The sequence below is a fragment of the Temnothorax longispinosus genome, chromosome 3 (assembly GCF_030848805.1).
Source record: "Temnothorax longispinosus isolate EJ_2023e chromosome 3, Tlon_JGU_v1, whole genome shotgun sequence".
Taxonomy (NCBI): domain Eukaryota; kingdom Metazoa; phylum Arthropoda; class Insecta; order Hymenoptera; family Formicidae; genus Temnothorax; species Temnothorax longispinosus.
The window spans coordinates 6,272,917-6,287,096 of record NC_092360.1 but is presented as its reverse complement, the minus strand read 5'-3'; the positions used below and the strand labels follow the sequence as shown (position 1 = coordinate 6,287,096).

General features: G+C 40.9%; 1 protein-coding gene across 2 annotated transcripts in view; it reads right to left on the bottom strand.

Moving 5' to 3' along the window:
• The window catches only part of LOC139809573 (uncharacterized), a 52,173-nt gene that overhangs the window by 12,377 nt on the left and 25,616 nt on the right, over nucleotides 1–14,180 (bottom strand). Inside the window, exon 1 of one of the 2 annotated variants that reach the window (XM_071772545.1) lies at nucleotides 7,585–8,557. The exons of the other annotated variant lie outside the window; for it this stretch is intronic. Coding sequence (XP_071628646.1) covers nucleotides 7,585–7,603 — 19 coding nt within the window. The 5' untranslated portion in view covers nucleotides 7,604–8,557. Of the gene's footprint in view, nucleotides 1–7,584; nucleotides 8,558–14,180 lie in introns of those variants that run through there. 2 annotated transcript variants of the gene reach the window in all.

The window sequence follows — 14,180 nt, the reverse complement described above, 5'->3', positions numbered from 1 at the left end:
AGACATATAACATAATTTATCTTTCGTGATACCATGAACACCTGAATCCCTTTAATATCGCTTTACACGTGTTATTATTCGCCGATTGAACGACCACATAACTGGTCGTCATGTGGTCCCAAACCTGTTCGACGGCCGTCCATATAGCGTAGGTATTTGTCGGCAGGTGAACTTTATTCATGCGCGTAAATCACGCGCGCGCGTGCACATTCTGGTCAAGTGTGGAGAAACGAGTCCGATCAACTTCGTCCTGCGGTTTGACGCGTGCCTGATCGTTAATGACTCTTCACCTCTTGCCACCAGTCCTATAACTACTTTTAATTGAGCAGCCACTCAAGTATACGCGTGTATCGTTATTTTTTTATCATATCATGTTCGTAAGAAAGTAGCTTCCTGATTTGTAAATCGAAATTTGCCAATGTCTAAAAATAACTATATAAAAATTAACTATTATAATTGCTTTTATAATACTTCAAGTGTGGCTTTGCGATACTAACAATTTAAAAACGCGACCTCCATTGATAGAATATTCTCTATATAATGTTGAATCTGATCATCTGATATCAGAGATGTGAGAACGCATAGCTAAGAGAATAATGTCGCTCGAATCGATGACGAGAAACGCATCGCAAGAATAGAAATCGGTTTCCTTGGTTCATGGAACGTCGTAACGATTAGTCTGCCGTCACATCGCGATCGTTAGAAATGGAAAGCACGAGGGGGAAAGATTTCCAATTGCGAAACTCCATACCAAATTTCACCGAGGCAATTCCTCCGTGTTTGAGAAATATTCAGAAAAAAAATTCAGTGTTATTGTAATTAAACAATACAGATTCTGAAAGATCAAAGAGTTATTCGAATCTATTAATACGTTAAATCGATCAGGAAAATGTACGCTTCTCTCCTTTTGCGTTTGCATCCTTTTTAATAATCATTTTTCTTTCACGTCTCATGAAAACCCATTCTGCCATTCTATATAATATCTTATGAGATAATGTAAACATGTATGATAACGTAAAATATGTTCGTGATAGAATTATGTAATAAAAAATATATATAGAGGTAAAGCAAAACTTTGCGAAGATGGGATCAAACGATTAACTGCGCTTAATTGTTGGGATTAAATACACTTTAAATTGAATAACACGTAGATAACATCACGAATATTTTACACGTGAATTTTCGCTCGAAGATGACGCAAGAAGAAACAATCGTGTGTCGTTAGTAAAACTGCGATCCGTCACAAATATATGAAAGCAAAATTTGATTCTTATTCTATTGTATTAAACTTTTCATCGTAAAATTCTGTCGAATCTATGCTTTCTATATTTTAATATAACTAGAATATATAAAAATTTGTTTCATGTGCATTAATGGGACATCGCGTGCATGAAGTGTGCACGAGCCGAGAAAGAGCCTTCAATGTCCTCTTCGATATCGAAAATTAGAAGAAAAAGTAGGAAACACACGAAATATTATATAATAATAAACAAGCAATAGACAATGGCTCATACTCTCATCTCTCTTATTTTAGCGATAAAAGAGCGCATTTATTTCTGAAATGTTATAATTCATGTTACATGCACTATAGCATATCTCAGAAATAAAAGCGTGCTTTTATTGCTAAAAGAGAGTTGAGAATATGGGGCAATATCGCTAATACATATCGCTCCGGAACAGAGCATTTAAAAATTAAGTTAAAATTGAAGATTGAAGAATATGAACAAATCAATATTATGACATGACTTATACGAAGATACGAAAAGTTCAGTAAGATGCACGAGCGAATCGTCTAAGGGACCGCGGGAAGGGCGAGTCCCGGTAATCGCCGCGGTTTCAAGGGATTCGCGGACGAGCCGGAGGACCAGAACGCCACGCCTATATCTGCATTGCACCCTCGCGGGGACCTCGCCGGGGGAACCTTGAGGGAAAAAGGGAGCAGTGTCATGCCCGCGCTCGGGGGCGTACATGCGCATTTCCGTTCGCCGGCATGGGAACCGCCACCTACGAATCGTAGGATGCTGCGCTGAAGCAGCTACGCTAGCTGGGCAGAGAGGGAGGGTGGGGAGGGAGAGAGACCAACGACTCGGCATCGTACCGCGCCGCCATTGGCCGCCTCTCATCTTTCCCGGAGCCTTTTTTTATCTTCTTCCTTCCCCTCCGCTGCCACCATCGCCGCCCGCCGTACTCCGCCCCCTCCATCGCGTCGCCCCCCTCTCTTCCACCCGGCTGTCCCTGCTTTTATCTCGCTCGCGCTCGCCTCTTCGCCTGACTCGCCTCTCTTTATCACGCCAACTCGGACATACCCTCCGCTCTTTCTTGCGCTCTTATCTCGCTCGGACGTGCTCTCCGCTCCTTCTTTCTCCTCTAGCTCCCTCGCTCTTTCCCCGTCCTCCTCCTGTCCTTCCGCTCCTCTTTCTCCCTCTCCTTTTCCGTCTCTCTCTCTCTCTCTTTCACTCCGTCTCACATTTTCTTTCTCGCTGCCGACATCCGTTTGCCGCGCGCCGCCGACGATCACGCTACGCGTTTTTCTACTCTTCGCCTTCCTTCCTGCCCCGTAGCCGCAGACTCACTACTGCGCGCCTTGTCCTTTCCTCCTTCCAGCCCTCTCTCCCTCCACGTCTCTTCCCACCCTATCCTCGTAACCCTGCTGTCCCGTATATCTGTCCCCCTTTTCACCTCCCTAACATCTTTCTCTCTCTTTCTCTTTCTCTTTCGACGGCGGCGCCTTTTTCCCTCTTCGTTATCCTCCCCTCCCTCTGTCCAGTTCTCCCTCATCATCCCCGCTTCTTCCACGCTCGGATACACCCACGCACCACGCGGGAGAAACAAAGATGGCGGTCGGCTAGTGTTTCGAGAAGTCGTCTCTCTGACAACCTTGGGTTTACCCATCCGTAACGCACCCTTCGCTCGTACCTGCGAGCGACTACTCCGGTTGACGCATGAATAATCTCTCTACCCCCTTACTCACCTCTCTCTCTATCCTTTTTTTTCTGTTATTCTGTTGTCGGTCTCATTGACGATACCTGTGATCGATCTATATACACGCGTTTTTCGAAGGACACAACGACTGTCCGCGAGGTAATTCCTCAAACGAATATTAAACAAGGAATTTTAGTTTTTCTTGTATATAATGGACGTCGATTAGACGAGCGAAATGTTTTTACGAAAGCTACAAAAGCATTTCTTTATTATGGAATATTTCGCTTAAATTCCTCTCGTTTTAAAGTTTTATTATTTTCTTAATCAAATAAGTTCATTCAAATCGGTATCAAACTTGAGTAATTATTCTATTCTATCGATATTTCGTAGAGTGTTCAAGGTTGTCAGTGCCGCTAGTTAGTAGCGCTAATTGCTTTTAATTAACAATTGTCTAATATTTAAATTCGTTTTTCATATAAATAATAGATTTATTCAATTTAATTCTTTTAAGAAGTAAATAAATTTGATATAATATATAATATAATATAATTATATATAACTACAGAGCGAGATAGATTCTTAATATTAATATAAAATAAGAAATATTTGAAATAGGATAAATTGGTTACTATATCTTTTAGTTGGTTATTTATCTCGTTTTATTTCTTACGAATTTATATCGCATATGAAATTATATCGTGAAGTCGCGAAAATGGAACTGATGTTAAAAACAGAAAGATGTTCAAACTGCGTATTATATAAAAATGACATTTTTAACAAAACTTTCGTCGCATTCAAGTTTTTATTTACAAATTGTGCGGTTTCTGCAATTTATCTTAATTTTAAGTAATTCCTGAAGTTTTTGAATAATCTAACAATTAAAATAATCAGAACTTTCCGAACAGTGTTCTTAAATTCGAGTCTTTTAAAACTATTAGATCACGTAAATCCAATTTCGATTCAATTCACAACCTTACGATTTCACTACGATCACAAAATGATATAATTTCTAGTTGTATCAGTCGTCAATTTTATTGATTTCTATATTTCTGTCTTAAATACCAAGACAGTGAGTCTAAAAATTTAAATTTAAGAAAAACTTTAAATTTAAGAAAATATTTTATATAAACGGATATTTAAAAAAAAATGAAAACCAGTTTTTATCATCGTTTCCGGTCTGTGGATACTCCGGAGAAGCGATACGATGAACAACAGGCACGTCGATGTGCGACAAAGAGAGAGAAAGAGAGAGCGAAACCTTCTCCTCCGAAAAATTTACTGCCGCGGGTCATTAATTTCACGATCGACCGAGGGTGAACGGTTTGAGGTGCCACGAAGGATGTCACGCAAAGTACCCTCGTCGTCTCGTATATACGTGGCCCAACCGAGTGTTTCCGCATGTACCTCGACGCGGTTGTCATACCTACCTACCTACCGCCACGCCACATCTATAGATTGTCGCCGTAATAATAAGACCTATGCAAATCCTAGACCGACCTTACGACGCCTTGGGGGGTAAGAGGCGGAAAAGCGATGATAGGTGTGGTTGACGGACGTCTGATCTTTAACCGCGAGTATAAAGATCGATCATTATCCGCGTTGAGTTTTTCGCTAAAACGTAATTTACTTCCCTTGGCCAGAAACCAACGCGAACGATAATTTGATAATTTCGAGCGTGAGATGGACCATTGAATTTGTCAATGATATATATAAGCTCAAGATATAAAACAGGAAATATTATAAAAATAATAAATTCTTCTATTTGATGAGTAATATTGAGCTCTCGATTTAAAAAATGAAATTGGTTGATACAATCTCTCCGTAAAATACTATGTGTTATTGTATATTATTATTGTATTATTAACAGCGTATTGTTACATGTACAAAAAAAATTATTCAATCTCCAGTCTCAATTTTTAATAATATTAATTGTGATGATTAATTTATCGCTCAGTTTTGATGAACTTTTAAAAATGAGGTTTGTAACATCGCGCGAATCTTTTTCTACTCGGTTCATGACAAAGCATCGCGTTATTTCCATCGAATATGATAAATTGCATAGTCCTAGTTTATGGCGCTGTTCCAAGAAAGATCCACTAACTGCTCCATATTTACCGCGCACAAAGTAAAGCCCACTGTCCTATTTTTCGCACAAAGCAAGCTCTATCTATTAATCATTGTGATATGCAAAATTAAATATTGAGAGCTAATTTTTCTCAAGATCATTGTTTCAAAGTATCTTTTAGTAAATATCGACGCAATTTTATCTGAACGCTGTTAATTAATATTATATAATGTGATAAAACCATTATCCTTTAAGTTAAGTTAATATAAAAAATAAGAGACATAAAAAAATGTCTAAAAATGTCGCAAAATACAATGCATATATGCATATTAATTAAGGTATATTTAAATCAATGAAAAATTAAGCACCAAGAATATATAATTAAATCATCTACCTCCATCAAGCGCATTAAAATTTATTTGCTAACATAACGATTACACTTTTTATCAATTGATTCGAGAAAGATATGTGAGTATATTTATTTCGACATGATTGATTTATGCATACGTATCCGGGATATTCGTTTACTGGCTTTAACTTTGAAGTTATCACGAGGAGAGAACTTTCCGGGAGGGAATAAACGCGTGCACTTTCTTGTCAAATATAAACATCGCTAATTAATCTATCTCGCCAGCGAAGGGCGCCCCTTTGCTGGGGTGAAAAAGGGAGCGGTTGACTTTCCGCACCACACCCTAATCCAGACTTCATGCCCGTATAATCCTTGTGCTCTGTCAGGAAGAATGAATCTTTTTTTCTGGATAACATTCATCCGCGCGTCATAATACGGATCCAAAATATTTAACTTTAACTCAAACATGAACTCAAACGTCATGTGCATTTTGTCAAAGACACTCATTATAAAAAATTTAACAATTAAAGAACAAATATGAAAAAAATACAATTGTTATAAATTCATCCAAGAAATTTCAATGGCAATGAATTATTAATGCTGGATGAGTAACACTATTGACATTATTAATTTTCCATTGCTTCTAATCTGTAATTTGAAGAAGTTTGAGACAAAACTGATTACAATCAGTAGATTAAAATCAATTGATTGTAAACACATTTATATAATACCATTAAAAAGGAGTTATAATCTTAAAATATTTGCTGAATTTTAGCGCTATATCACTAACATTCAAAACACTCGACAACACATTTGTTATTATAACACATTATTCATTCAGAGATAAACAATTTCAAAGAAAATATCATAATAAGTCTTCAAGTAAAGTTAGAGAAACCTTGCAGCTTCTTTCTTTAGGTACTGTAGCAGAACCGCGCGTTTTAACCTTTCAGAAATCGTCATACCTCCAAATATATATCATATCTCCACAAAATCTTATTTATTAATTATTCATTTATCATCAATCTTATTCATCGTGGGAATTTTTATCCGCGAGCGACATATTTAGGAAGTGTAGAGTTTAAAGATCGCTCGGACTTTTAAGTTAAGTGTCTCGATACCGTGCGTGTGGATAAGAAAGATCCTTTTGTCTTCCTCGGATTGTCATTCACAAACCGTTCCGATTCACCAATATAACGACTGGAATTTCGACACGTCACCCGTCGCGACGTGTAGACCCGTTGCAACCTCTGACATTTACGAACTACCCCCTTCTGCCATTATCATCCAGAGCATCGATGAGACATGCCGCTCGTGACGATCGATCGATAAATCATTCCCGGAAAAAGGAGATGGTCGAATATCGGTTAATTCGCACGGAGAAACAATATTTGTACATCTCACTCTTCCCCCCCTTTCCTTCCCACAGTTTCGAACGATTTCTCAGTACTGACGAATAATCTTCGGATCTCGTATTCTCGATATTTCTCGGGCGTTCGAAATAATCTTGAGAGGCTCAAGTCCTCAAGATAAAGATAAGTTTCTTCATCCGAGGCTGTAACGAGAGACGTTTACATCCTATTGTGAGCTTCAGTTAGGAAAACAGCTAAAACTATAAAGGTGACTAGACGAGGTTGTAAGTTTACCGCAAAGATCGAAGCTGCGAATCCGACGCGATTGAAACCACCTCGCGCGACGCACCCCGCGCTTTGCGTCGTCAATAACAATTGATATAATCTCCGTTATCTCGGTAAGCTTCCTTCGCGGACTCTCGTAACTCAGCTCGCTCTGAAGATCGGCCACGAGGAGAGTGAGTGCGGCGCGACTCTGTGCGTGATCTATGCATATTATAAAATTTCACGTGACGGCGACATGCGGACGCGTATACACGTGTGCGTAAGAGAGACACGCTATTGCACTTACGAACGAAGTGGAGTATTGAGCAGAAAAGCTTAACACTTATTTAAAACAAAAAAAAAGGAACGCGAGAAATCTTTTGATCGACTTCCAGCGCAAATTACACATTGCGGGATTCTTCGCGAAGAAGAAGAAGAAGAAGAAAAAGAAGAAGAAGAAGAAGAAGAAGAAAAAGAAGAAAAGAAGATAGATTGCGCGGCGGTGACGACGCAACGCGCGTAAAAAGCGTGATAAACACTACAGATGATTCCGAAATCGGAGTATTTATCGGAGTACCATTTCTCGGAACTCAAGGTCCCCGCGACTTGGCGCGTAACGGAAACGAACGTACCTTTCTTCGAGTAATCCATGATGCTGGCTGTCGCCGCGAGTCCGCGAGACGGCGGGCGACGTTTCGGTCGGCAGCCGCCGCGGGATCACACCGTCGAGAGAGATCCGAACTCCAGCATCCGCGTAACTGATTTATATAGCACTTGAAAAAAAAACACCAGTCCGCTACCGTGCACCCGGATTTTCCGGAGTACGTCAACGCGAGTGCGAGTGCGACGCACCGCCAGGTACACACTCCGATGATCCCGCCGACGCACTCCGCCTCCGAGAGATCCGAATTATCCGCTGCCGCACCGATAATGGGAACTCGATATCGCGACGCCCGCCGAGTCGCGCATCGTATGCGAGGTACGATCCGCGAAGAGAAGCGCGTCACCCCGCGATCATCCTCCCGCACCGATAAGAGAGTATAGAGATCCGCGGCGCGGCGAGTGATCGTGGACGATCGATCGAGTGCCCCGTACCCCGGGCACGGATGTGCTGCTTCACCTTTTCTCGATTCCGCTCGTCACCGCTCGACGCTCAGCACCGCACTGACGACTGACCGCGTGTACCGCTCCGTGGTCGAGTCGACGTCTGGGCGCACACGGTGATCCCGAAACGAGAGGAGCCCTCGCGATCCTCGGGAGAGGAAGAAGCGGGGGCGGAGGTAGCGACGGCGGCAGCGGCAGCGGCGGCGGTGGCGGTGGCAGCGCCGGGGTAGGGGAGCGTAGAGGGTGGGCGGGGGATGCGATCCTCTCCGTCGAATGCGCGTGGTGGTGGGGGGGACGGGGAAAGAGAGGCACGACGAGAAGAGAGGACCGCGAGATCCATGAGAATGGGTCACGACGGGCCGACTCACCGCGCAGCAGTGCCTCTGACAATTTCTCTCGGCTCGCGCCGAGGCCCCATCATCCCTTCCTCCGATTGGTCCGCTCCGTCCGTCTCCCTCTCGCGCCGGGCCGCGCCGCGCGCCGCTTCCCTCTCGCGCGATCTCGCTCGCCCGCACGGCGCGAACTCCGCTCCGCTCCTCTCCTGGCTCTCTTGCGGTCATCCCCACCGCGGCCAACTCCCCCTGTCCATCCCTTCTACCCGCGCCCCCGCGCGTCCCCGCGCGCTGCCCCGCCCCGCCTCGCCGGCGTTCCGTTCGACATCTACGTGGGTACATCAGGTACATGGGCGCTCAAATAGAAATATTCTTCGACCGGTGGATTCTTACGGTTTTTTTTACCTCTCTTCTCGAGATTCTCGCTCTGGTCCTACGTCGTTGACCTTTTTTCGATCATTTTTGTCCCCGATACTATACAATAATACGTGAGTACCTAGAATATCGGAGCTTTGCTCTACTTTATTTAGAAGAGAATAGAATCTTAAGAAGATATATTGGATATTGATGACGAAAGAGAGGGGGCAGATCTATCGATACCATCTAATTAAAAATTAATTTGCGCATCGTTTGACTGTCTGAAAAATGAAATGTTTTGCGTGATGATTTTAAACTGCCTCAGGAACTTAGCACTAGAACTACCGGCGATTAATTTCCACCATTTAAATTTTTTTTAACGGATGAGGGAGAAAGTATAAATTGATCAATTTAATCATTTACATATTGCAACAAAAGTAGAAGGTTTCAGAAAATATACTGTTATAAATTTGAGTAATTACAAAAAAATACAAGCCAATCATTTTGATAGTTTGATAGTTCAAGAGGTTTGTGAAAAGGGTGAACTTGGTGAACGACAAATTCTTGTGTCGAGATGTGTTTGAGATTGGGGTACGTTGACGTAATAATTATAGCAATTTCTTAGCATGACAAGCAAAATTTACGCATTGCATCTATATGTTCTATACTTATACCTTTTCAGTGTACAGGTCATAATTATTAGGATCACATTGTCGAAGATATTTTAAAACGCTATCTTATTTATCTTAAAGATTTTACCGTTAACGGCAAATATATTCCTATTCAAATATTTTTCTTTACCCTTTACCCTAACAGGTTGAAACAAAAAACTTCAGAATGTAAATCCACCACTGTCTCTTTATTGTAAGCACATATGAAGGTACCTCTTATCGTAGGAAGAAATATTTGCTTTTTTGAAATTTCTACGTCAGTATCTAATGCAATAAAGCGTAATCGGATACATGAAAGGAAATCAAAAATAAAAAACGTGACTTCTTCGATAAAGCTGTATTTCTAAAGAAATCATCAGAAATAAAATTGCACAAGTCTGTTGTTTAATTATCGTTTAATTATCGAAATCCTAAAACACAAAAATTTAGTTAGTCCCCTCCTCCTACATAATTTTATGTAATCAATCTATCGTTTACAATACAATATTTGTGAAAAACTATTTTATAATATCCACGTCAAGGTAAAAGATCGTACAATATTTAGAAAGAAAACATATTTGTTCTTCCTTTTCCCCAATCCTCTCACCGTGAATCTCGTTGGGATGATACCCTATATAACACTCTGTACCACCGTACCACGGTGTCCCTTCTTACGGACGCCTATGTGCAAGTACGTTTTTCCATCGGAGGAAACCTTCGCCCTTCTCGCCTCTCGCCGCTTCCCCTCGCTCGCTCTCTCGACTCATGTCTCTTTTCAGGCTCTTCTTCCCCCACTTGTTCTCATGCTCTTCGCGGTGCCCCTCTCTCTCTTTTTCTCGACGGCGCCGTGCCGCGCCGGTGTACCGCCGCTACGCGAAGCGACTCGTATACCTCGTATACCTCGAGCCGAGTCGGCGCCCAACGCATCTGCCACCCACACCAACGCGACCACCCCCCTCGACGGATCGTCTCTTTGCCATCTACGTGCTCCGCGTCTGATGACGACGCGCCGTTTCCCTCCTGGAAGCGATGGGCGAGCCCGCCGGCTCCGATTCATCGATCTCTCACCTGATTTAGTCTCTCTATCTCGAAACCCAGTTCGCTCCCTCCGCCGTGCCGTCGAGAAGCTAATGAAATTACTCCCGGAGCGGTATCGTGCGATACCGCGGGATAGAAATATCGGGAGGGGGGGTGGGGATCCGTATCGGTCAAAGCGATAGAAAGTAGTAGAGTGAAAAATGATCGTATATAGTCGTACGCGCGAACGCGCCCTGAAAAGAAATCTGCAATAACACGTCGAACGTGTTATTCAAATCGTTATGACCGCTCACGGCAATTTTTCCGATAAGACACAAGGTCAACGTCATCGGACGGATGACGTTGTTTGAGTTTCATAGATAATGTACGAGCTCGCGACAGTTTCGCCAAAACGTAGTGGACGACGGCTAGCCGATGCGCCATTTACGACTTTGATAAAGTTGCTAGAGAGGATACGCTTCACTCGGAACTTATAAAAATTTTGTATTATTGACATATTCCACGTAAATATATCTCATGCGAGATTGCAACGGCACGACAGAGAGGCAACCTTACGAAATGATTAGATGAGCAATAATAATTACAATAAACCAATACAGTGTAATAACAATAAATAAATTTAAAAAAAAATATATATATATATATAAGGTCGTAATATCTTTACTTTCAACTGCGGAATATCCAAACAAAAACGATGCGTTATTGTCGAAATTACTTGGACCAATATTTTATCATCCTGCAACCATCTTTGTATTCTATCATTTTCTTTACCATGTTTATTAGCTTTACCACTAGTCTTTTTCAAATCATAATAGACTTGCAAAACCATTTTCGTGGAACAAAATTAGTGTCCGAGGATAGTTGATTTCGGGGCCCTATGAAGATCAAACACCGAAAAGTGCACCTATTACGGGAACGTTTACCTATGCTAATTTCCTATACCTGGACCGTAGTCCAGGTAACATAACGTTTTCACGAGATCAAGTCGATGAGCAGATGCTGAGACCAGAGGCGAGACAATAATGGGACCGAAAACGGACAACCCATTGTCAGCAACTGCAAGATTTGTCTAAAGTGATGTCGCGAACAAAAACGAATGACGCGGATAAGATTAACTATTTCTCTTAATACCTGACAAGAGCACAAAAAAGACGGTCGGGATTTTGCTCATACTGAAGGGTAAGAAAGCTCGGGCAATGAAGGTAATAGGGTAAAAACCTTATAAAAAGTAAAAACGGATTGCAATATATTGCACTGTTTGAAACAGCCGTCGAAAACACATAGTGGTGTTACTGATATCCTTCAAATAATTGTCGGATCAGGCAAAGAAATTCGAGAATAATTGTTGACCGAACTTGCGAACTTAATTATTTTTCACGGTACACTAGTTATTAGCGACAACTCTTAATTCCCGACTCTCGAATCTTAAATTTCAAATCTGTCGCACCGGGTCGATGTTAGCTTCTTAAAAACATACACATACATGTGCACATACCTTATAGACACTCACGTACACATACTTAGACATTTGCCTCGAAATGAATCATAAAAGTCGTGTTACTACAGCTATACTGATCAGTAATGTACACTTTTGTAGAAAGTGATTTAAGTTTGAATTTCCAAATGTTAAGAGACGTATTCTAAACAAAATAATTAGAAATATTCCCAAAATTCTTTGGAATACCTATATATATGTGAAATTTATATCATTCTGGACACATACACATACACAAAATTTTCTGTAAAATAAATTTGATACATAATATATTTAAACGTATTAATAAACAAATGAAAATCTATTTTGTTTATCAACATGAGAAATTTGCAACTTATATTTTTAATAAAATATAAATCTTTTGCATGATTTATCTTATTATTATAGTTTTAAGTATCAGCCACATAAAATTAATTGTAAGAATATATGAAGAAATATTTTCTTTCCTTTTTAATAACACACGCGCGCGAGCACACACACACACACTCTCTCTCTCTCTCTCTCTCCTCCTCCTCCTCATCCTCTCACAAATAGGTCTTTAAAAAGACATTAAGACATAAAGTTCAAGAAAAATGTAGATATATACGTATATAATTATCTGTAGGACTGTCTGCAATAACAGTTTGATTTTGTGTAATACGCTCGCACATTAATCTTACAATCAGATGAATATTTATTTATTCTTTCTTCTTTCTACTGTCATTTTTTTCTATTCGAATAGATAGAATTGCCTTTTTTCATCTCTCTTGAAGTATCGTCTACTTTGCATGTGGTATCGTATTTAAATACGATGCTTATACAGTTTTGTGTAATCGAGTGGGGGATGTTATATAAGCTTCAAAATTACATCAATTCAGAAGGACCAAAATTCATGGTCAAAATATCTTGACAATTAATCTGACCAAAACTAATAGTCGAGTTGTTATGACGATGATAGCCAATCGAGTCGATTAAAAAGTCTCAATTGTTAATTATTTGTTGGCGTAATAAATGTATTTATTTGTGTTTAACAGATATTTAAGTAATGAGAGACCTGTTAAAGGGTTTTCTTTCGAAAAATAGAGAAAGCGCATTTTTTTCTAAGTCCACCGTCTCAATTTTCAGTTTATCAAGTAATATAAACTTCACGTAAATTCATTATACACGACGTTTCTGAACGTTTCAAGAGCGGTCGATAGCGTCAACGTCAATAGTCTGTACGGTGAGATATATCAATTCGGTATGTTCTTATTTCTCAGAGGAAGAATCTGTTGAACGTGTAGCTGAGCCTTATCAGTCGCATACACGAGGACGTATTTCCCACTACGTCAGGAGTCCTTGAAAGAGAGCTAGAGGAGTACAAGGCGCGCGGCGGTGATGCTGCATACACCAATAGCTCCTCCGCTCCGTAAAACTCAATACCGATAAGTGACGAGAGCGTGCGATTAGATCGCTCTTGTTTGCTTCGCCAAGTCCTCGCCCATGTTTGTACAGTGATGTCATCTTCTGGTCCATCCGGTACGGATTAGGTCAAAGTCTTGCGCTCCTGATAAAAATCGTGCCTGTAGCCAGCGATCGTTTTTCGTCCGACCGCCTCGATGTATATCTCGGATACGCAGAAACAACGCCGATAACGAGCGCGCGCGCACGCGCGTGCAGATAATTAGTCATAGTGGTCCATGTGGTCCAGATTAGATTACGACCGCAATCGAGTCATCTAGCAATTTTGACCGACTCACGTGCACACGCGCGCGCGCACACACACACACACACACACACACACTCGCGCGACGACAAACATCATCAGCGGAAGGAGCAGTGTTAGCGATCTATTTTTTTCTTTTTGCGCCGTCGATTGGTTACGTCGCTGGTCACGTTATCACCAATAATCGTCTCTGAACTTTATTGTTTGCAACGAGGAATCTTCGTCTTTGCATGCGCCAGAAAAACCGTATTAAGACATGAATCCTTAGTTATGTTAGATATTTAGTAATTTCGCGTGAGCTGCGCACTATTATAATCCTTTTCATTATTGGGTAATTAGAGCAGTTTGAGAAATAATTTATAAAATTTTTACGTGAATGGAATTTATGTATATACGTTCGCTGCAAGATTCCATTTAAAAAAACACAGTAATATTATAACAAGGCAGAGTGTGAAAAATAGTTAGAAATAAGGAAATGGGGCTAGGGCTAATCAATCTGTACACAATTACGTCTTGCACGAGAGACGGGAAATATTCTCATATCTCGCTCGCAGATAATGCTGTATCT